This window comes from Loxodonta africana, chromosome 3 (genome assembly GCF_030014295.1).
Source record: "Loxodonta africana isolate mLoxAfr1 chromosome 3, mLoxAfr1.hap2, whole genome shotgun sequence".
NCBI classification, from domain to species: Eukaryota; Metazoa; Chordata; class Mammalia; order Proboscidea; family Elephantidae; genus Loxodonta; species Loxodonta africana.
Window position 1 is genome coordinate 99,118,501 of NC_087344.1, and position 21,411 is coordinate 99,139,911.

At 40.9% G+C, this 21,411-nt stretch overlaps 1 protein-coding gene across 3 annotated transcripts in view; it reads left to right on the forward strand.

Annotated features, from left to right (window-relative positions):
• The first annotated feature begins 5,960 nt into the window (after positions 1-5,960).
• The window catches only part of HOOK1 (hook microtubule tethering protein 1), an 81,110-nt gene continuing 65,659 nt past the window's right edge, over positions 5,961-21,411 (forward strand). Inside the window, exons 1-2 of one of the 3 annotated variants that reach the window (XM_064282047.1) lie at positions 5,974-6,150; positions 14,907-15,103. Coding sequence is in view for 1 of the 3 variants with exons in the window: in XM_010591227.3 (XP_010589529.2) it covers positions 6,088-6,150 (63 nt within the window). In the remaining 2 variants the exon portion in view is untranslated. Of the gene's footprint in view, positions 6,151-14,906; positions 15,104-21,411 lie in introns of all 3 variants that reach the window. The other 2 variants (XM_010591227.3, XM_023549534.2) reach the window with 2 other exon arrangements.

Here is a 21,411-nt window from a genome sequence, read left to right on the forward strand (position 1 = left end):
AACTTCTCCATTGAAATCTTAGAATTACCTCTCTTAGGGCAGCTCAACAGGTAGGTGCTAACATCTTCTTGCAAATGTTGAACTAAAATGCATTAAGAGGTAGCTTCTGTAAGCGGTATCTCTGAAACGTGAGTCTATAAAAGCTGGAAGAGCAAAATTCCCAGTGTCAGGGAAGTCTCTAAATGAGCATGAGTTTCATAATGCGTCAGTTACTGTTCATTGTGAAGTAGGGATGAATATCTCCTTTTATCCACAGTGGGAAGTAGTCCACATTCTGGATCCTCTTTCTCCAATCACTAGCCACCCCAGCTGAAATCATCTGTGGGAGTGAAGTTAGTCCCTGCTTCCCAGCCTCCTCAACTGAGAGTTTAGAGCCACTTAGTTCCCAGGAATTTCTGTCCAAGATTGTCTCTAACAGAAGCTAAAGCTCACCCATGGGTTGTGTCTGGGGTTGGTTTTGCTTCCCTAAACTTGGTATTTGATGGAGCTCAAGTGAGCTCCGGAAACTTGGGCTCACTGTGATTACAGGCCCCTAGAAGACGTAAAGTGTCAGTTTTTGTCACCACTTTTTTTCCCAGGACTCTACTACCTAGAGCTTTAAATTTTCTTCCCCAGGACTGGGGCATTAGTATTCCAAAGTATCTCCCAGATTCTGAAAATTGTCACAGTCTAGAAATGTCGGCTACTGCATTCAACCACCTGTGGACATTGATGCTGGCTCAAATGTAGCCTGAGTTTGCCATAGTTCTTTGGATATTATGGACTGCAGTCTAGAGAACCAAGTTAACCCCTATGGCTTCCTCCCTCTCTCTGTTGCTGAAATCTAACCTATGTTGCACTTCTTCCTCTCTCTTCCTTTCCTTGTCCCTTCTTCCTTCCTTCATTCCTAAAACAGCCAGAAGAATTCTGTTTTGGGGACTGTGGAAGGTACAGCTCTGCCTAAGCAATGCTGTCAGGATTCTCTAGGTGTGTCTAATAAAGCTTGCTCCAGGAGTGAATGCTTTGTACTGTTTGTTGCTGGTAGGGTCGCTCCGTTAGTATGGCTGCTCTCTCTGTGTATCTTCTGTACATACACTTCTAGCTGGTATGTACTCTCAGCATCCAAGGGCATCTAGAAATCTGCAGGGAAAGTCTTAGAATCCTCCATTTCTTCATTCCTTCAACTGTGTGTGCAAGGCACAGATTTTCTCTTTACAAGTACAGCCTACTTCAGTTCTATTTAAGGTGCCTAATAGAGTTTGTCTGCTAACCGAAAGGTCGGCAGTTCAAATCTACCAGCCACTCCTTGGAAACTCTAAGGGCAGTCTACTCTGTCCTGTAGGGTCGCTGTGAGTTGGAATCAACTCAATGGCAATGGGTTTGATTTGGTTTTAATCAGGGATTGGAGCCCTGGTGGTACAGTGGTTAAAGCGATGGACTGCTAACTGAAACTTGGCGGTTCGAAACCACCGTGGTTCTGCAGGCGAAAGATGTGACAGTCCGCTACTGTAGAGATCACAGCTTTGGAAACTCTATGGGGTCGCTATGAGTTGGAACCAACTTCACCGCAGTGATTTTGGGGGCTAATAAGGGATCGGAGCCCAGATGGCACAGTGGTTAAAGCAGTCGGCAGCTAACTGAAAGGTTGGTGGTGCGAACCCACCAGTTGCTCCACAGGAGAAAGATGTGGCAGTCTGATTCTGTAAAGATTTACTGCCTTGGAAATCCTATGGGGGTAGTTCTACTCTGTCTTATAGGTTACTCTAAGTTGGAACTGACTTGATGACAGTAGGTTTGGTTTGGTTTTTGCAATCAGGGATTCTCTCCTTTTATCTATCCATCTTCTTACAGCCCAACTCAGAATGTAAAAATCTCATCCTGATTGCATCTTTCTTTTTGAAAATAAATTTGGGTTTGTTTTAATTAAAAAGGTAGTATTTGACCATTTTGGTGAAATTGGAAAACTTCTAAAAATTAAAAATAATCACCATTTAAGTGACCTTTACTAATAACTAGCGCATTTTCTTTCACCTCCTTTTAGAGTGCATACGCTCACACCCCAAGACATACTCGTTCAGAGTATGTAACAGCCAAAAGTTATTTAGTGCCTACTGTTAAAAAAAAAATTATTTTATGAGCTAGGATTTACGTGCATCTTACATGCATTTGATCCTCACAACAATCCTATGAGGTCATGTGGGGGGAACAGTTTGTATTTTTGTCTGCAGGCACTCATTCCCCTTCCCTTCTACTGATAACCACCTCATTCATGATTTCCTCTTGGGTCTGCAGTCACTGTGGGCCAGCCAGTCTAGGTGCGCTATCCTCTTCTGGCAAAGGGTTGGACACATATCCCAAGACAGAATGACTCCCAAAGACTGAGCAACCATTTTACCATACTTCTCTAGGTGTTTATGCCCTGAGAAGGTGCCCCACAGTTATTGTGATCTTGAGCCAAAATGCTGCTCTGGGTCCTGCCTTTTCATACGCCTGGTTCCTCAGCCTTCCTTCTCGATCTGTGAGTTTTCCTATATTTTTCCAACAACATTTTTTTTTATTATTAAGTTATCCAAGTTTGGTTTCTCCTACTTATCACCACTATATATAACCAAACAAACAAAAACAAACTTGTTGCCTTTGAGTCGATTCCAACTCATGCTGACCCCACTGCTCCATTGGGTTTTCCTGGCTGTAATGTTTACAGAAGCAGATCACCAGGTCTTTCTTCTGTGGTGGTGCTGGATGGGTTTGAACTACCAACCTTTTTAGGTTAGTAGTTAGTTAAGCATAAATTACTTGCACCACCCAGGGACCTCTAACCAATACAGCTGTACCACTTAACCACTATGTCACCAGGGCTTCCAATACAGAAATATACTAGCATTATCTTAGTTTACTGAGACTGAAACTGAGGCTTAATAACGTTAAGTGACTTGCCCACCACCCAGGCAATAAGTCGTAGCAAGTCTCTGTAACACTGAAGTTTGTGCTTAATTATCCCCAATTCTCTTTTCGATCTCTGTTTATCATAGATATGTGTGTGTGTGTATATTTATATATATTCTTCCACAGTTGAGATTCTACTGTATTCACAATTAAAAGAATTTTCAGTCTTTGGTTTTTTCTGATAATAAAATGACTGTAGAAAGTTTCACAATTACTGTAAAGTATAAAGAAGGTCAAACTCACCTAATATCCCAATATCTAGACATTATCAACCACTGTTAACATTTATTTCCTTCAATCTCTCTCCTCAGTGCATGTATATATATTAACCACACATATATGCACACAGAAATAGGAATCAATACATAAATACATATTTATATATACACACACACATATACTATTATATATGTAGAGATCCATACTGTATGCACAGATTTGTATCCTTATTTTTTCTTTGGTCTTTTGTAAGCCTTTTCCTGAGTCTTTAAACTTCTCTGAAAATATTTTAATGGTTATATTTAATTGTATGGGTATATCATAATGTATTTAATTATTCCTCTTTTAGACATTTAATGGCCATGTCTTTCTCCCCCCCCCCCGCCCCTGCCCCGGCTTGATAAATAGCAGTGTAATCAATAACTTTGTTGGCATTTGATTTATTTTCTTAAAATAGATTCTGGAAGGGAATTATTGGCTTAAAGGCTTTGAATATTTTAAAGGCTCTTGATATATATTGCCAAATAAATTTCCAAAAGATTATGCCAATTTATAAAATTACCACTAGTATTTGAAAGTTCAGTTTCATTCAACTCCCCAAACATGATGTTGTCCTTAATGGTTGCCATGCAGTTAATTCTGACTCATGGACAGCCCATGTGTGCAGAACTGCTCCATAGGGTTTTCAAGGCTGTGACTTTTCAGAAGCAGATCCTTAGGCTTTTCTTCCGAGGCAATTCTGGGTAGGTTTGAACTACCGACCTTTTGGCTAGTAATCTAGCACTTAACTGTCTGCACCACCCAAGGATTCATGAATGCCCACTTTTAAAAATTAATGCCAATTTAATAGGTAGAAAATGATAGCTCATGATGTATCCAATATTTATATTGATTATAAAGTAATATAAGCTAATTGCAGAAAAAATACAAATACAAAAAAAGCTTATAGAAAATAACAATCACTCATAATCCATATATTGAAATAACCACAGAAGTTTGATGGATATTGTTTTCAGTCTTCTTGATGTACATATATTAAAATACATAAAATAATTTTTACAGTGTTGAGGTCATATGGCTTGTATTTTTATATCTAAATTTGTATTTAATGTTACACATTGTGACCACTTTCCTGTTATCAAATATTCTCTTAGGCATTACTTAGAGTTTAATCACCTGTGGCTTTTGGTGATAAAAGTTGTTTTCATATGCTTCTAAGTATATATGATTACAGTAGCTCATATTTGTAAAGGAGTTTACAATTCATAAAACCTTTCAGCATCCATTATCATTACCGCCCCTGTGAGGCAGACAAGTCAAGCAGTTCCATTAGCATTATTTTAGGGGTGTGTTTTTTTTCGTTTTTTTTTAGGTATAAGAGAGAGCTGAGGTCAACTGCTAGTGGGGAATAAAGCCAATATTCAGACCTGATTTTCAATTCTTAAATCCTGTACTTTTCATTCAGTCACATTACCAACACTCTCAGTGTCCAGAAATATAAAGTGAATCCCCATAAAGTAAAAAAGTTATGGACTAGTGTTAAGGGAGCTGGTAGCAAACAGACGTACCTTATTTTTAGAAAGAGCCTGGTTTATATTTGGGGGCTTTTAATTTCAGTCAAACATCAGTTATAAGCGTGCATTCTTAGATAGAGCATGAATTAACGAGTTTATGAATAAGTGAAGTAATGGACATCAAAAGCAAGAATAATAATTCTAGCCCATTTCAATAACCTCGCCATCTATCAGTACCTTGGAGAGCTTCCAAATTTCTATCACCAGCCCCTCCCCCCCCCATATTCTCAGGAAAGATAGGTTTTCAACTCCCAAAGGAAAATGGGAAGCATTGTGAATATATCGATATCTTCCATGATTTTCAAAAACTGAAAGACCATTTCATTTTTTAATTTTGTACCTGAAAACGGGCTTCCCTTTTACCTCATTTTTAAAGATGCCCATGATTCTGTGATCCCATGCGCATCTGTATGATGTAAACAGAATTTTTTTTTTTTTAATCTTAGGAAACATTTCTTGGCCACCTCTGAAAATGTAAAATATCCCTTTTTCAATGAGAGCCCAGGAGAAAATCAGCTTCCCTTTTCTCGTCAGACTTCGCGGTAAGTACACGTGGATAATGTCCAACGAGTGGTTTTTATTCACGTACACGTGCTGTTTCTGAAGACCCTACAGGCAGCAGAGTGCGGATCTCCACAGGCGCAGCCGGGAGGAACTGCAAGGGCTAGGGAAGAAGCATGAAGCGGGAAGATGCCTGCACCCTGCCGGTAGCCCGCGTCCGCTGGCGGCCACGCTGCTCCTTCTGCTCCTTCTGCCTCCAGGAGCTGCGCAGGTACCTACGCAAGCTTTAACCGCGCCAATCGCCCCGCCGCGCACGCGCGCTCCACTCCCCGAGCTCAACCTTCTTCCCCAGCCCTTACGGCACCTGCCAGGTCACAAACCTCTTCCCACCAGGTCCCGCTCCATCCCGGAGTCTCAGGCTTGTCTCACGTTCATTGGTCGGAGCCCCAGGGCGCGTCCAATCAACAATCCGTCCTGCGCAACCTAGTCCCGCTCTCCCCTCCCCCTGGCCGCCCCGTCCCGCCACTCCCGGCTACCTTCTTTGTGACTGGTAGGCGTACTGGTCACTCAGTGCGGCCGGGCGCGGTGGGCGGGGCTGGGGAAGGGGTGGGACGGGGGCGGGGCTCAGGTGCGGCACGGCGCGGCGGGCGGGGGAAGGGGCGAAGGCCGAGGAGGTGGGGGCGGTGGCGAGGAGGGGGCTACGCCGCGACGTCGGCAGCGCGAGGTTTTGCGCGTGAGCGGCGCCGGCGCTGGGCCTCGCTCGCCAGCTTCCCGGGCGGTTGAGCAGGTCGTCGACGCCGGCTCCTAGCGGAGCGCGGGGAAGTGGAAGGTATCGGCGTCAGCAGCGTAGTCGACGGCGGCCCTGGCCATGGAAGAGACGCAGCCGCTTCCGCAGCCCGGGCTGCCACTCTGCGACAGCCTCATGATCTGGGTGAGTGTGAGGAGGCGCGGAGACACGAGGCCCGGGGCGGGCGGCCCGGGGCGCCTCGTTCTCCCCAGGTGAGACAGAGGAGTCGCAGGGTCCCCCTGCGCTGGGCGCCAGCCGCCCTGACCTCCGCGCCGTTTGTCGTCCTTGACCGCGAGGGTGACACCTGCGGGTCGCCGGGCAGGGTCTGTGGGGGGGAGCGGTTTTGGGAGGGTGGATGTAAAGGAAGCCCCGGGGCAGGAGAGGGGGATGGCGGAGGAGGCGTGGGTCTTAACCAGAGCATCCGAACTGGATCATGCCCCTGACAGCTGTGGCAGGAGCCAGTCGCTCATTCCCTTTCCTTCCAGAGCCTCATTTCTGCCCCTACCTGTGGCACAGCGGGTAAGCGCTCAGCTACTTACGGAAGGTCGGCGGTTCGAACCCACTAGCCGCCCCGCAGGAGAAAGATGTGGCAATCTGCTTCCGTAAAGAGTGCAGCCTTGGAAACCCCATGGGGCAGTCCCGCCCGGTCCTATAGGGTCGGTATGAGTCGGAATCGGAATCAACTCGACGGCAGCGGATTTTTGTTGTTGTTGTTAACCCGCGCCCAAATCCGAGACTTTCAGGTTCATCGACTCTCTTGCCTTCCATCTGCTGAATAGCCATCCTATAAGGGGCTTTTGTGTCTCTTGGGAGTGAAGACCCTACCCCAAACGGCCGCCCTCCGCCCCCCAACCTCCAAACTCCTTGGTCTGCTTGGGCACAGGTGGTCAGGAGGGTAGCTGGTTTTTTAGGTTGCAGATCGGTGCTCCTCCAGTACCCCTGGATGTCCGATCTTGTAGAAACCACTTAGAAGATACATTTCCATGTATTTCCTTCGTGGAGAAAAAGATGTATTGGGAGTGGGGACTCGTTTTCCCTTTTTTCTGTCTGGTTAGCCTCCCGCTCTAAACGGACAGCATTTTCTTTAAAGGAAAGGAATTGGCATTTTCGTTTACATTTCAGGATTTCTATTAATTTGTATTGGGTTTAGACAGGCAGAACGTGTCCCCAGATTCTTCAGTATTAGCAGTAAGCAAAATGATGTCTCACCTCTTCGAGTTTCCCACATAGGAATCAGAGAGCTGGCATTCAGGTGTGGTTCCTAACCCATGTTGGGCAAGGATGGTGCTCCATGGCCCACAGGGTACTGGTGGTGCCCATCCCCAGACCAGTTGTTTAGTTGTGTGTAGGGGAGTGTGTGCAAAATAGAATGTAAACAGACTGGATCAGGAGTTGGTAATTAGCTAATGAGATTTGCTGATCATCTCCTAGTGTGTGTAATTCAGAAGAATGAGAAATTGAGACAGTTCATGGAAGTGTGTGAAGTCTCTTGAAAATAATAGTAATTTAAAGCAGTGCTTACACTTTGGTGGTAAATAGCTTTGTTTTAAGTGGAACATAAACATCTAAGTTTTCTGAGTTAAAAACAAATAGCTGTTATTTGTATTCTCATTTAAAATTAGTATTGGAGTTTAGATGCTGTATTTAAGACTGTCATGAAACAAGGCAACATTACTTTTAAGGATCTGTTTTGTTAAAATTAATGACTAATTAAAGGGTGTATCTAATCTGTTACATTGTTGCTCTAAGCTTCATCTGACTGAAGTAGTAAACTTTATGATGTCATAGGCTTACATGGGAACTAATGGAGAAGCACATGATTTTCTTGAATTATATTGCAATGTTTTAAAATATTATGTAACTTTTTTCTTTAAACTAAGGTTTATTGAGTCTACTTTGTGCTAGGCACTGAGGAAGACAAAGATGTATAAGAATCATAGGGCTTTCTGTTTTAATCAGAATGGAAGGTGGAAAAATGTATAATTACAATGAAAGCAGAATTCATTAAAAATTGACAAAAATTTCATAAACCAAATGATAAGGAATCATAGGTGACAGAATACACCTGGTTGTTTGCTCCCTAGTCCTCTCTCAGGCCGCTGAGCACTGTGGAGAAAATTGAATGACCATTAAGACTGTTGCTTCTGCAGGTGCTGCTACAGCCAAATCCCATTGTTATCGCTTTGCACACCTCTGTGATTAAGATACCTGGACAGTTCTTCTTGACAGCACTGGGCTTGGGCTTCTCTTAGCACACCTCTATTAGTACTATCTTTGAGACCTCAGCTCATTTCCCCTTTAGGCAAATGACCACCTCCTCCTCCTCATTTCTGGCTCTGACTTTAGACCCCATCCCCTTCACGCCCTTTAGAACTTTGCTCCATCATTTATCCCCTTTCTGTATTTACAAGTTGTTCCTCCTCTCTACAAATAAATGTTTGGGGTCCCTGGCTGGTGCAGAGGGTTAAGAGCTTGACTACTAAGTGGTTGGAACCTATCCAGAGGTGCCTTGGAAGGCAGGCCTGGCAGTCTGCTTCCAAAAGGTCACAGCCTTGAAAATCTGATTGAGCATCTACTGTGCACATGTGAGGTTACCATGAGTTGGAATCAGTTCGATGACAACTAACTACAACCCCCCAGAAAACCAAACCCATTGCCATCAAGTCGATTCCAACTCATAGCAACCCTGTAGAGTAAAACTGCCAAATAGGGTCTCCTAGGCTGTAAGTCTTTATGGAAGCAGACCAAAGGGTTGATGGTTTTGAACCACTTACCTTACAGTTAGTAGCTGAGCACTTAACCACTGTACCACCAGGGCTACCTCTTAACAACAACAATATATAAACATGCTCAAATCTTACCCATCTTAAATGAAAGAACAAAGAGCCAGAAGTCCCTATTAAAACCACCGTTTATTTCCTCTTTCACGAATTTCTTGACATTTTTTTGTGTGTGTGTTTGTGTGCTCTCCTTTTATACTTCCTTAACTGCCATTCACTCCTCAACCCACTGCAGTTGATCTTTTTTCTCTAAGGCTTTCACTCAGTTACCAGTTTCCCAAGTCTGATAAGCACAATATTGTCTTTATGGTACCTTCTTGAAATGGTCTGCCTTCGTTTCTTGGGCACCTGTCTTGTGGCTTTTGTTTACCTTGCTGGTTGATTGTTAGTCAGCTTTGCCTTTTTTTTTGGCCTTTGCCAGCCACTGCATTATTAATGTTCCCTCACTTCTCCAAACTCACCTCAAACCGCACTCCCTCATCCCCAGTATACTGCATGGACTTTCTATTTTTTTTCAGGAAGCCAGTTTTTTTTTTTTTTTAAATACATCAGGACCTTTTTTAAAAATTTTTATTTCTATTACCTAAAAGATTCTCCTTCTAGTTCTTCCGGTGACTGGCTCCTTCTCACTACTCAGGTCTTGGGTCACATGTCATATTTCGGTGGTACTTTCTATGACTGCCATTACTGAAGTAGTATCCCCTACCCTTATCCCAGTCTAACATATTAATCTCTTTCTGTTTCCTCTATAACAGTTAACACTTTCTGAATTCATATTTGCTCCCTGGTCAGAACCCTTGTCTGACTTGCTTTCGCTTCTATCCCCAAAAATAAAAGCTGTGTCTGGCACATAGTAGGTGCTTGATAAATACTTGAGTGAATGAATGAATACATAAATTAATGAATTGGCCCGCTTTTCTACAGATTCTCATTCTGTCTAGGCTTATGATTTACAGCTTTCTAACATATATTTCTAGCTCTAAATATCTTCTTAAGATATAGAACTACTTACTGGCATATTAATCATTAGCACTAAAAAAAAAAAAAAATTCCCATAGACATCACAAATTCAACATTTTCAAAACAAAATTCATCATTCTCCCCTCCCATCCTCCCTTTAAAAAAATTGAATGCCCCTTCCTGTTTTTACTATTTTACTGACTGACACCATCTTCTCAGCAACCTGGAGTCATCTTTGCTCATACATTTGGAATTTGAATAGTCAGACATTTATAAATTAAACAGTGAAAATGGGCCCCCAATCCAGTTCCACTTTCATGAGTCAGTCTTTGTAATAGTTTCTTGTATATCTTTGTTATTGTTGTTAGCGACCCTGTGTACAACAGAGTGAAACACTGCCCAGTCCTGCACCATCCTCACAATCTTTTTTATGCTTTGAGTCCATTGTTACAGCCACTGTGTCAATCCATTTCGTTAAGGGTCTTCCTCTTTTTCACTGTTCCTCTACTTTACCAAGCATGAAGTCCTTCTCCAGGGACTGATCCCTCCTGATAACATGTCCAAAGTATGGCACACCTTAGTCCTCAAGGTGACATCTTTGCTTTTTAACACTTCAAAGAGGTTCTTTTGCAGCAGATTTGCCCAGTGCAATACATAGTTTGATTCCTTGACCTCTGCTTCCATATGCATTGACTGTGGATCCAAATAGAATGAAATCCGTGACAATTTCAGTCTTTCTGCCTTCATCTTGATGTTGCTTATTGGTCCAGTTGTGGGGATTTTTGTTTTCTTTATGTTATGGTGTATTGCATAATGAGGGCTATAGTCTTTGATCTTTATCAGTAAGTAGTTTAAGTCCTCTTCACTTTCAACAAGCAGGATTGTGTCATCTGCATAATGAAGGTTGTTAATGAGTCTTCCTCCAATCCTGATGCCCCTTTCTTCTTCATATAGTCCATCTCCTGAAATTATTTGCTCAGCAGATTGAGTAAATATGGTGAGAGGACACAACTCTGACATGCATCTTTCCTGATTTTAAACTATGCAGCATCCCCTTGTTCAAACAGCTGCCTCTTGCTGTATGTACAGGTTCTGCATGAGCAGAATTCACAGTGTTGCCCATAATTTGTTATGATCCACACAGTTGAATGCTTTTGCATAGTTAATAAAACACAGGTAACCTCTTTCTGGTATTCTCTGCTTTCAGCCAAGATCCATCTGACATCAGCAATGATATCCCTCATTCCACATCTTCTTCTGAATCTAGCTTGAATTTCTGGCAGTTCCTGCCCATATACTACTGCAACCATTTTTGAATTACCTTCAGGATAGTTTTACTTGCATGTGATATTAATGATACTGTTTGACAATTTCTACATTCTGTTGGATCACCTTTCTTTGGGATAGACACGAATATGGATCTCTTCCAGTTGGTCGGACAAATAGCTGTCTTCCAAATTTCTTGGCATAGTTGAGTGAGTGGTTCCAGGGTTGCATCCATTTGTTCAGACATCTCAATTGGCATTCCATCAATTCCTGGAGCTTTGTTTTTTGCCAATGCCTTTAGTGCATCTTGGACTTCTATGTTAGTATCATTGGTCCAGGAAAATTACAGGGTGCTAAGAGAAGCTATATGGAGCCCTGGTAACGCACACAGTTATCTGAAAGGTTGGTGATTCAAACTCACCCAGCCACATAGCAATCTGCTTCCATAAAAATTACAGCCGAGAAGACCTTATGGGGGCAGTTCTACCCTGTCACATTGGGTCACTATGAAGTGAAAATTCCTTGATGGCTCCTGACAGCAACAAGAGAAGCTATGATAGGTAGACCTGAAATAACACTTGCTGGACCTGAAAAATGAGTATGACAAAAAACTAATTTTTTTTTTTAGGCAAGGAATAAATGAAAAGTTACCGTATTTCCTAGCAATTCCACTCCTGGATATATACCCAATAAATATGAAAACATATGTCCATACAAATGTTAATTGCAACAGCATTTTAATAGCCAACAGGTAGAAATAACCCAAATGTCCACCAGCTGATGAATGAATAAACAAAACATGCCATATCCAAACAATGGAATATTATTCTGTCATAAAAAGGAATGCAGTACTGATACCTGATGCAACATGAATGTACCTCAAAAGCATTATGCTAAGTGAAAGAAGCCAGTCACAAAAGACTACATATTATATGATTCCACTCATATGAAATTAGGATGAGGTGAGGAGAATGGAGAATAGATGGATGATAGCTAAAGTGTATGGATTTTTTTTTTTTTTAATTTGTTTTGATGACTGAAATGTTCTAAAATTGACTGATGATGGTTAAACATGCCTGTGAATATACTAGAAACCATTTAATTGTACACTTTCAATGAGTGAATTACATGGTATATGAATTATATCTCAATAAAGCCGTTTTTTGAACAAAAAGGTTAAAGGTTACAGTGTTCCACATTGAGAGAATAATATGTGTGAATACAAGAGGTGGAAAAGGAGTTTAGGGAGTTTGAGGAACTAAAGGCAGGCCTGTCTGGCAGAAGTATATTGAGCAAGGAGGGAATACATTGCAAGATAAGACAGTTGAGGTTGGAAGCAGCTGTATACTGAAGGACCTTGCAAACCATTTTAAGTACTTTGAACATAATTACAATAGAATTGGGAATCCATCAAAGAGTTTTTAACTTCCTTTTGAAAGAAAATCGCATAGTAATACAAGTATGTTTTTAAAGATCACTCTGTAATGTGAAGAATAGGTGGAAGAGGGCAAAGGTAGAAACCAAGAGGTTAGGAGGCTGTGGCAGTAGTCCAATGAGAATTGATTAGATTTGGTGTTACTGGAAATGGTAAAAGAAGATGAATTAAAGAGATACTTAGAGATAAAGTCTGAAGGACTTGGTGATTGACTGAAGGTGAGGTGAGAGGAATGTATCTTGGACGATGCCTAGATTTACAGCATAAGGTACTGAGTTTGGAAATCTTGGAAGAGGAGCAGGTTTGAGGAGAAAATCAATAAGTATTTACCATATGCATGAACCTTTAGTAGAATGATTGTATTTCCTTTTTGGTGAATTCTGTTCATATTCTTAGTTCAGTTTTTCCTGTTTGCACTTTATGTATAGTAAATTACTCTTATTGATTGTACCTCTTAAACCTCTCTCATATTGGTCCCTGCTTCTCTCTTCTCGTTGCTGTTGACCTACTTCAGGCCTTCTTAATCACTTTCATGGACTGTTGCAGTAGATACAGTAGCCTTACTGGACTCCCTAGCTCTGTTCTTCACTCATGTTAATGTATTCTTCACACTGCAGCCATGACGATCTTAGTAAAATGAAAATCCAATCATGTTACTCCCCGTATGTGCAAATATTTGGTGGTTTTCCAAATGTTTTTCCATGATTTTAACTCCTGCCTCATTTACATCTTCTGTTTCTCCAGTGACACCCTACCCTCATTAATAAGCATAAGCTTATAAACTCTCACACTTATTCACTGGTTTTTATACCAGGTCAACATTAACCCTTCTGTAGTTCCAGGAATATGATCAGATGCGTTAACACCTGTATACCATCACACATGCTGTTCCCAGACATCTGGAATGCCATCTGCCCATTTGACTAACAAACTCCTACACATCCTCTGTCCATGTGATTCCTTGATTGTGGAGCCTTGCCTTACTTCCCTAGGCAGAGTGAGTCATCATCTTCCCTATGTTCCACTGTATTTTTTCTGTTCTGTTTGCACTTCTGCTTTCCAATTAAATTTTAAATTGTCTCTTCATCTTTGTAGCCTTAGTACCTCTTACAGGATGTAACTTGCATTAGATACACAATAAAGATTGACTAATACATGCATGGAGGAATACATAGAAAAAGCTTAGAGGTTCTTTTGTTTTCTTTTTTTTTTAATGAAATGTAACATACAAACAGTAAATATATAACATGTCCTAATCTTAAATGTACAGCTCAGTGACTTTTTAGTATGTTTATGCTCACGTAACCTCCACCCAGATCAGATGGAGCATTTCTAGCATTCCTTTAAGCTCCTTCCTATTATGATGTGACAACTATTCTGACTTCTATCACCAGCGATTAATTCAGCTTCTTCTTGAAATTCCCATAAATGAAGCCATGTACACCTGTGTGTAGCTTAGGTATTTTACTCAGCATGTGTGTGAGATTTATCTGTGTTTTTGAGTATATCAGTAGTTTGTTCATTCTTTTTTTTAACTGCTGTGTAGTATTATTCCATTGTATGTGTTTGTTGTTGTTAGGTGCCGTCGACTTGGTTCTGACTCATAGCGACCCTCTGTACAACAGAATGAAACACTGCCCAATCCTGTGCCATCCTCACAGTTGTTGCTATGTTTGAGCCCATTGGTGCAGCCGCTATGGCAGTCCATCTCATTGAGGGCCTTCCTCTTTTTCACTGACCCTCTGCTTTACCAAGCATGATGTCTTTCTCCAGGGACTGGTCCCTCCTGATAACATGTCCAAAGTAGGTAAGATGAAGTCTTGCCATCCTGGCTTTTAAGGAACATTCTTGTATTTCTTCCAGTTGCAAGGATTTTTGTTTTCTTTACGTTAAGGTGTAATCCATACTGAAGGCTGTCGTGTTTGATCTTCATCAGTAAGTGCTTCAAGTCCTCTTTACTTTCAGCAAGCAAGGTTGTGTCATCTATCTGAAGATCTGATATCTTAGGCATTAGTGAGATGAAATGGACTGGTATTGGCCATTTTAAACCTGATGGTCACATGGTCTGCTATGCCCTGAATAACAGATTTAAGAGAAACCGTGTTACATTCATTGTCAAAAAGAGCACTTCAAGGTCTGTTCTGAAGTACAGTGTTTTCAGTGATAGAGTAATATCCATTCACCTGCAAATTTTATTCTAATTTATACAGCAACCACTAGTGACAAACATAAACAAGTTGAAGATATTTACCAACTTCTGCAGTCTGAAATTGATCAAAATGCTATCAAGAGGCACCGATAGTTACTGGTGATTAGAATACAAAAAGTTGGAAACAAAGAAGAAGGATCAGTAATTGGAAACTACAACCTTGCCGATGAAATAACACTGGTGATCACTTTATAGAATTTTGCAAGACCAATGATTTATTTATTGGGAATACTTGTTTTTTAATGAACAGATGACAACTGTACATGTGGACCTCGCCGAATAGAAAACACAGGAATCAAAGCGACTACATCTGTGGAGATGATGGAGAAGCTCGATATCGTCAGTCAGAATAAGACCAGGGGCCAACTGTGAAACAGACCATCAATTGCTCATATGCAAGTTCAAGTTGAAGCTGAAGGAAATTAAAACAAGTCCACAAGAGCCAAAGTACAACCTTCAGTATTTCCCTTCATCTCCGTTGTATGAAAATACCACAATTTATCCATTTTTCTATTGGTAGATGTTTGGCTATTATATTAGTTAATTTTATCGGGCTACTATATTATTGATAGCTTTTGGCTGCTATGATTGAAGCTTCTGTGAACGTTCTTGTACATGTCTTTGTGGGTCATATGCATTTGTTTATCTTGGTGTTATCAACCTAAGCATATTATTAAGTCATTGGATTGTTCTATGTATGTTTAGCTTTAGTAAATACTGCCAGTTTTCTGAAATGGATTTGATATCTTCTTTGACCTATTGGTCATTTAATAGTGTGTTGTTTAATTTCCACATATTTGTGTAATTTCCAATTTTACTTTGGTTATTGATTTCTAGTTTTATTCTATTATGGTCATAGAATATACTTTGTATGATTTCAGTCTCTTTAAATTTGTTGGGACTTGTTTTGTAATCTAGCTTATGGTCTATCCTGGAGAATGATCCCTGTGCACTAGAGATGATTTTGTATTGTGATGTTGTAAAATGGAGTATTCTGTATATGTCTGTTAGATCTAGTTAGTTTACAGTGTTTTTCAAATCCTGTGTCCTGATTGATCTTCGGTCTAGATGTGCTATCCATTTTTGAAAGTGGTGTATTGAAGTCTTCAACTATTATTGTAGAACTGTCTATTTTTCCTTTTAATTCTGTCAGTGTTTGCTTCATATATTTTGGGGACCAAATATATATAAGTATTTTTTTTTAGATGCAGTCAAATCGGTTTGAACTCATAGTGGCCCTGTGTACAACAGCATGACATGGGGTCACTGAGTTGGAACCGACTTGATGGCCCCTAACAACAACAATAACAACAACATGTATGTGTGTGTGTATATACGTATATATAAAATTGTTATAACTTTTAGGTGAATTGCCCCTTTTATCATTATATTATGCCCTTCTTTGTCTCTTGTAACAGATTTTAACTTAAAGTCTTGTTTGATATTAACAGAGCCACTGTATCTCTCTTTTGACTTAACATCTGTTTTGTCTGATACTAATATAGTCTGAAATTGATCGAACATGCAGTCAGGATGCATTGATAATTACTGGCGATTGGAATGCGAAAGTTGGAAACGAAGAAGGATCGGTAGTAGGAAAATATGCCCTTGGTAATAGAAACAATGCCGGAGATCGAATGATAGAATTTTGCAAGACCAACGACTTCTTCATTGCAAATACCTTCTTTCACCAACAAACGGTGACTATACACATGGACCTCGCCAGATGGAACACACAGAAATCAAATTGACTACATCTGTGGAAGGAGACAATGGAAAAGCTCAATATCATCAGTCAGAACAAGGCCAGGGGCCGGCTGTGGAACAGATCATTGATTGCTCATATGCAAATTCAAGCTGAAACCGAAGAAAATCAGAGCAAGTCCACGAGAGCCAAAATATGACCTTGAGTATATCCCACCTGAATTTAGAGACCATCTCAAGAATAGATTTGACGCATTGAACACTGGTGATTGAAGACCAGATGAGTTGTGGGATGACGTTGAGGACATCATACATGAAGAAAGGAAGTGGTCACTGAAAAGACAGGAAAGGAAAAGACCAAGGTGGATGTCAGAGGAGACTCTGAAACTTGCTCTTGATCGTCGAGCAGTTAAAGCAAAAGGAAGAATTGAAGAAGTAAAAGAACTGAACAGAAGATTTCAAAGGGCCTCTCGAGAAGACAAAGTAAAGTATTATAATGACATGTGCAAAGAGCTGGAGATCAAAAACCAAAAGGGAAGAACATGCTCGGCGTTTCTCAAGCTGAAAGAACTGAAGAAAAAATTCAAGCCTCAAGTTGCAGTAGTGAAGGATTCCATGGGGAAAATATTAAATACGCAGGAAGCATCAAAAGAAGATGAAAGGAATACACAGACTCATTATACCAAAAAGAATTAGTTGATATTCAGCCATTTCAAGAGGTGGCATATGATCAGGAACCGATGGTACTGAAGGAAGAAGTCCAAGCTGATCTGAAGGCATTGGCAAAAAACAAGGCTCCAGGAATTGATGGAGTATCAATTGAGATGTTTCAACAAACAGATGCAGCGCTGGAGGTGCTAACTCGTCTATGCCAAGAAATATGGAGGACAGCTTCCTGGCCAACTGACTGGAAGAGGTCCATATTTATGCCTATTCCCAAGAAAGGTGACCCAACCGAATGTCGAAATTATAGAACAATATCATTAATATCACATACAAGCAAAATTTTGCTGAAGATTATTTAAAAACGGCTGCCCCAGGATATCGACAGGGAGCTGCCAGAAATTCAGGCCGGTTTCAGAAGAGGATGTGGAACCAGGGATATATTGCTGATGTCAGATGGATCCTGGCTGAAAGCAGAGAATACCAGAAGGATGTTTACCTTTGTTTTATTGACTATGCAAAGGCATTTGACTGTGTGGATCATAACTAACTATGGATAACGTTGGGAAGAATGGGAATTCCAGAACACTTAATTGTACTCATGAGGAACTTTACACAAATCAAGAAGCAGTTGTTTGGACAGAACAAGGGGATACTGATTGGTTTAAAGTCAGGAAAGGTGTGTGTCAGGGTTGTATTCTTTCACCTTACCTATTTCATCTGTATGCTGAACAAATAATCGTAGAAGCTGGACTATATGAAGAAGAACGGGGCATTAGGATTGGAGGAAGAGTCATTAACAACCTGCGTTATGCAGATGACACAACCTTCCTTGCTCAAAGTGAAGAGGACTTGAAGCATTTACTAATGAAGATCAAAGACCACAGCCTTCAGTATGGATTGCAGCTGAGCATAAAGAAAACAGAAATCCTCACAACTGGACCAATAAGCAACATCATGATAAACGGAGAAAAGATTGGAGTTGTCAAGGATTTCATTTTACTTGGATCCACAATCAACAGCCATGGAAGTAGCAGTCAAGAAATCAAAAGACGCATTGCATTGGGTAAATCTGCTGCAAAGGACCTCTTCAAAGTATAGAAGAGTAAAGATGTCACCCTGAAGACTAAGGTGCACCTGACCCAAGCCATGGTATTTTCAGTCGCATCATGTGTGTTTGAAAACTGGACAGTGAATAAGGAGGACTGAAGAAGAGTTGACGCCTTTGAATTGTGGTGTTGGCGAAGAATATTGAGTATACAATGGGCTGCCAAAAGAATGAACAAATCTATCTTTGAAAAAGTGTGGCCATAATGCTCCTTAGAGGCAAGGATGACGAGACTGCGTCTTACATACTTTGTACACGTTGTCAGGAGGGATCAGTCCCTGGAGAAGGACATCATGCTTGGCAAAGTACAGGGTCAGCGGAAAAGAGGAAGACCCTCAACGAGGTGGATTGACACAGTGTCTGTAACAATGGTCTCAAGCATAACAGCGATTGTAAGGATGGCGCAGGACCGGGCAGTGTTCTCTTGTGCATAGTGTCATTATGAGTCGGAACCGACTTGAGGGCACCTAACGAGAACAAGAACAACAATATAGCCACTGCTATTTGCATAGATTTTTTTCCCCCATCCTTTCACTTTCTACTACTTTGAGTATAAGATATATCTCTTGTAGATGGCATATAGGTGGATAATGTTTATTTTTATCCATTCCGTCAACCTCTGCCTTTTGGACAGTTTAATCCATTTTTATTTAAAGTAATTACCCATAAGAAAGCACTTATGTCATTTTGCTGTTTTTTGTGTGTCTTATACTTTTTGTCCCTCGTTTCTTCCAATACTGCCCTCTTTTGTGTTATTTTTTGTAGTGAGCCCTTTTGAGTCCCTTCTCCTTTACTTTTGTCTATTTTTTTTAGATATTTTCTATGTAGAATTACATTTAACATCCTAAATTTATGACAGCCTAGTTTGAATTGATACCAACTTAACTTCAGTAACATACGACTCTATTCCTATAGCATTCCTTGCCCCTTTTTTTATTGTTTATCTCATAAATTATTTTTTGTGTGCTTGCCATTTTAAATCATGTAGGACGTAACAATTAGAGTTACAAACCAAAACACTGTAGTACTGCCCTGATATCTGTCCATGTAGTTACCTTTGCTGGAGAGCTGTTTTTCTTCATATGACTGAGTTACTGTCTAGTGTGCATTCATTTCAGTCTGAAGAAGTCCCTTTAGCATTACTGATCAGGCAGACCTAGTCATAACAACTTCCTCAGCTTTTATTTATCTGGGATTATCTTGGTTTTACCTTCATCTTTTTTTTCCTTTTTTAAAAATTTATTTATTTTGTTGTTGTTGAGAATATACACAGCAAAACATAACACCAGTTCAACAGTTTCTACGTGTACATGACATTGATTACATTCTTTGAGTTGTGCAACCTTTCTCACCTTTCTTTTCTGAGTTGTCCTCACCCATTAACATAAATTCAGTGCCCTCTAAGGTTCTTATCTAATTTTTCAAGTTGCTGTTGTCAATTTGATTCCATATAGATAGTCCTTAAAAGAGTATAATGCTCAAGGCAGACTGTTTTCCTAGTTAAGCTAAACTGACCACTACTTTTGAAGGACAGTTTTGTTGGATATAGAATTCCTCATTAACAGTTCTTTTCTTTAAGCACTGTAAGTTTGTCATCCCACTGCCTTCCGGCCACCGTAGTTCTTGAGGAGAAATGAGTGCTTACTCTTACTGAAGATCCACTGTACGTGGCCATTTCATGTTTCTTTGTTTGACTTGTGATTTTTATTGAATCTGGAACTTGTGAATTATAATTTTAGCTCCGAAGCTGGGATTCTTCCCCTTCCCCAGAGGTTGAATTTTTTTTTTTAATTGCTGAAGGCTGTAGTGATCTGTCTGCTCAGTGTCCCCCCCGCCCCCCCGGCCAGCTATTTTTCCAAAGACTTCCCTTGTGTTCATGCATGTTCACGGAGGGCTCTACTCCCCAGTCCATGGCCAGCTAGTGTTTTGGAAGAGATTTTGTTGTACTCCAGGGAGAAAAGAAAAGCAAAAACACCTGGTATTTGTCGGTTGGCTCTGTGCCTGGGTCCTCGTTCATCACTTATGCCGGCAGGTTTTGCTTAGGGATCAGCCTGAGGTGAAAGAACAGGGTCTTCTTAGATATATTCTATGCTTGCATTTTGTTTGAACACACATGTGATTTTCTCATTTCCTGCTATACATGGTGCTTTTGAAAGCCCTAATTTCTTTGAAGGAAACTCTGATTTCAACTCCTTCTCCAGCCATTAGGTGTCAGTTGTATACTCCAATGGCACTGTTTGCTCCAGGTGGCTATGAGTGATCACACCCTTCTAGCACTGTCCTCCCACCCAAGCCTGCATGAGCTCGAGGGCAGGCCAAACCAAGAGGAGCACCTCACTTCAGTACTTCAGGCAGCCCCCCAGACAGATCAGAACACGGGAGGGTGGGTGTGCGTGCACACCCGCACCCGCACGCGCACACACGTACACACACACACACTAATCTGCTGTTACATTCTGCACTGGGTGCTCCAGAGCAAGAGATCTGATCCCCTCACTGAGAGCATAGTCCACCGCTGCCTTAAGATGGCCAAGCCACCATGATGGGAGGGGGAAGGATGCAGGCAGTAGAAAACTAAAGTTTTCCTACTGTTTAAAAGTCACTTTTTTCTTGATTCACTTAGCTGCTGCAACCTTCCTACTCTTTTCAGAGTTAAAGTAGTCTACCAATTTCTGGTGGTTTTCCTTGGTGATCCTGTGGGACGATGAGAGGATCTTCAAGAAAGTCCTGGTCAGTCTTTTTAATTTTAGCTTTTCTGCTGGTTGAGTAGTGGTATCTCATTGTGGTTCTTACTTTGCATTTTGCTAATGAGTAATGATGTTGAAAGGAGCCCTGGTGACACAGTGGTTACAGCTCTTAGCTGCTAACCGACAGGTTGGTTGTTTGAACCTACCAGTCACTCCATCGAAGAAAGATGTGACAATTTGCTTCCGTGAAGATTATAGCCTCGGAAACCCTATTGGAGTAGTTCTACTCTGTCCTGTAGTATCTGTAGGGTTGCTATGAGTTGGAATCAACTCAATAGCAATGGGTTTGGTTTTGAAATGATACCGGACAAATCATAGAGGTGAGAAAGCAGTTGAGAGTAACTGTTCTTTCAGCAGTAGGTAGAGAATGGCATCACCATTAACCAAATTAGAGAAGTCAGCAAGAAATACTGGTTAGGTAAAGTGATGCCTCTTTGGGAGAAAGAAAATAAATTCAGTTTTTAAAAAGGTTGTATTTTAATATTTAAAACTCATATTCTTAAAATGGAGCCCTGGCGGCACCAGTGGTTAAG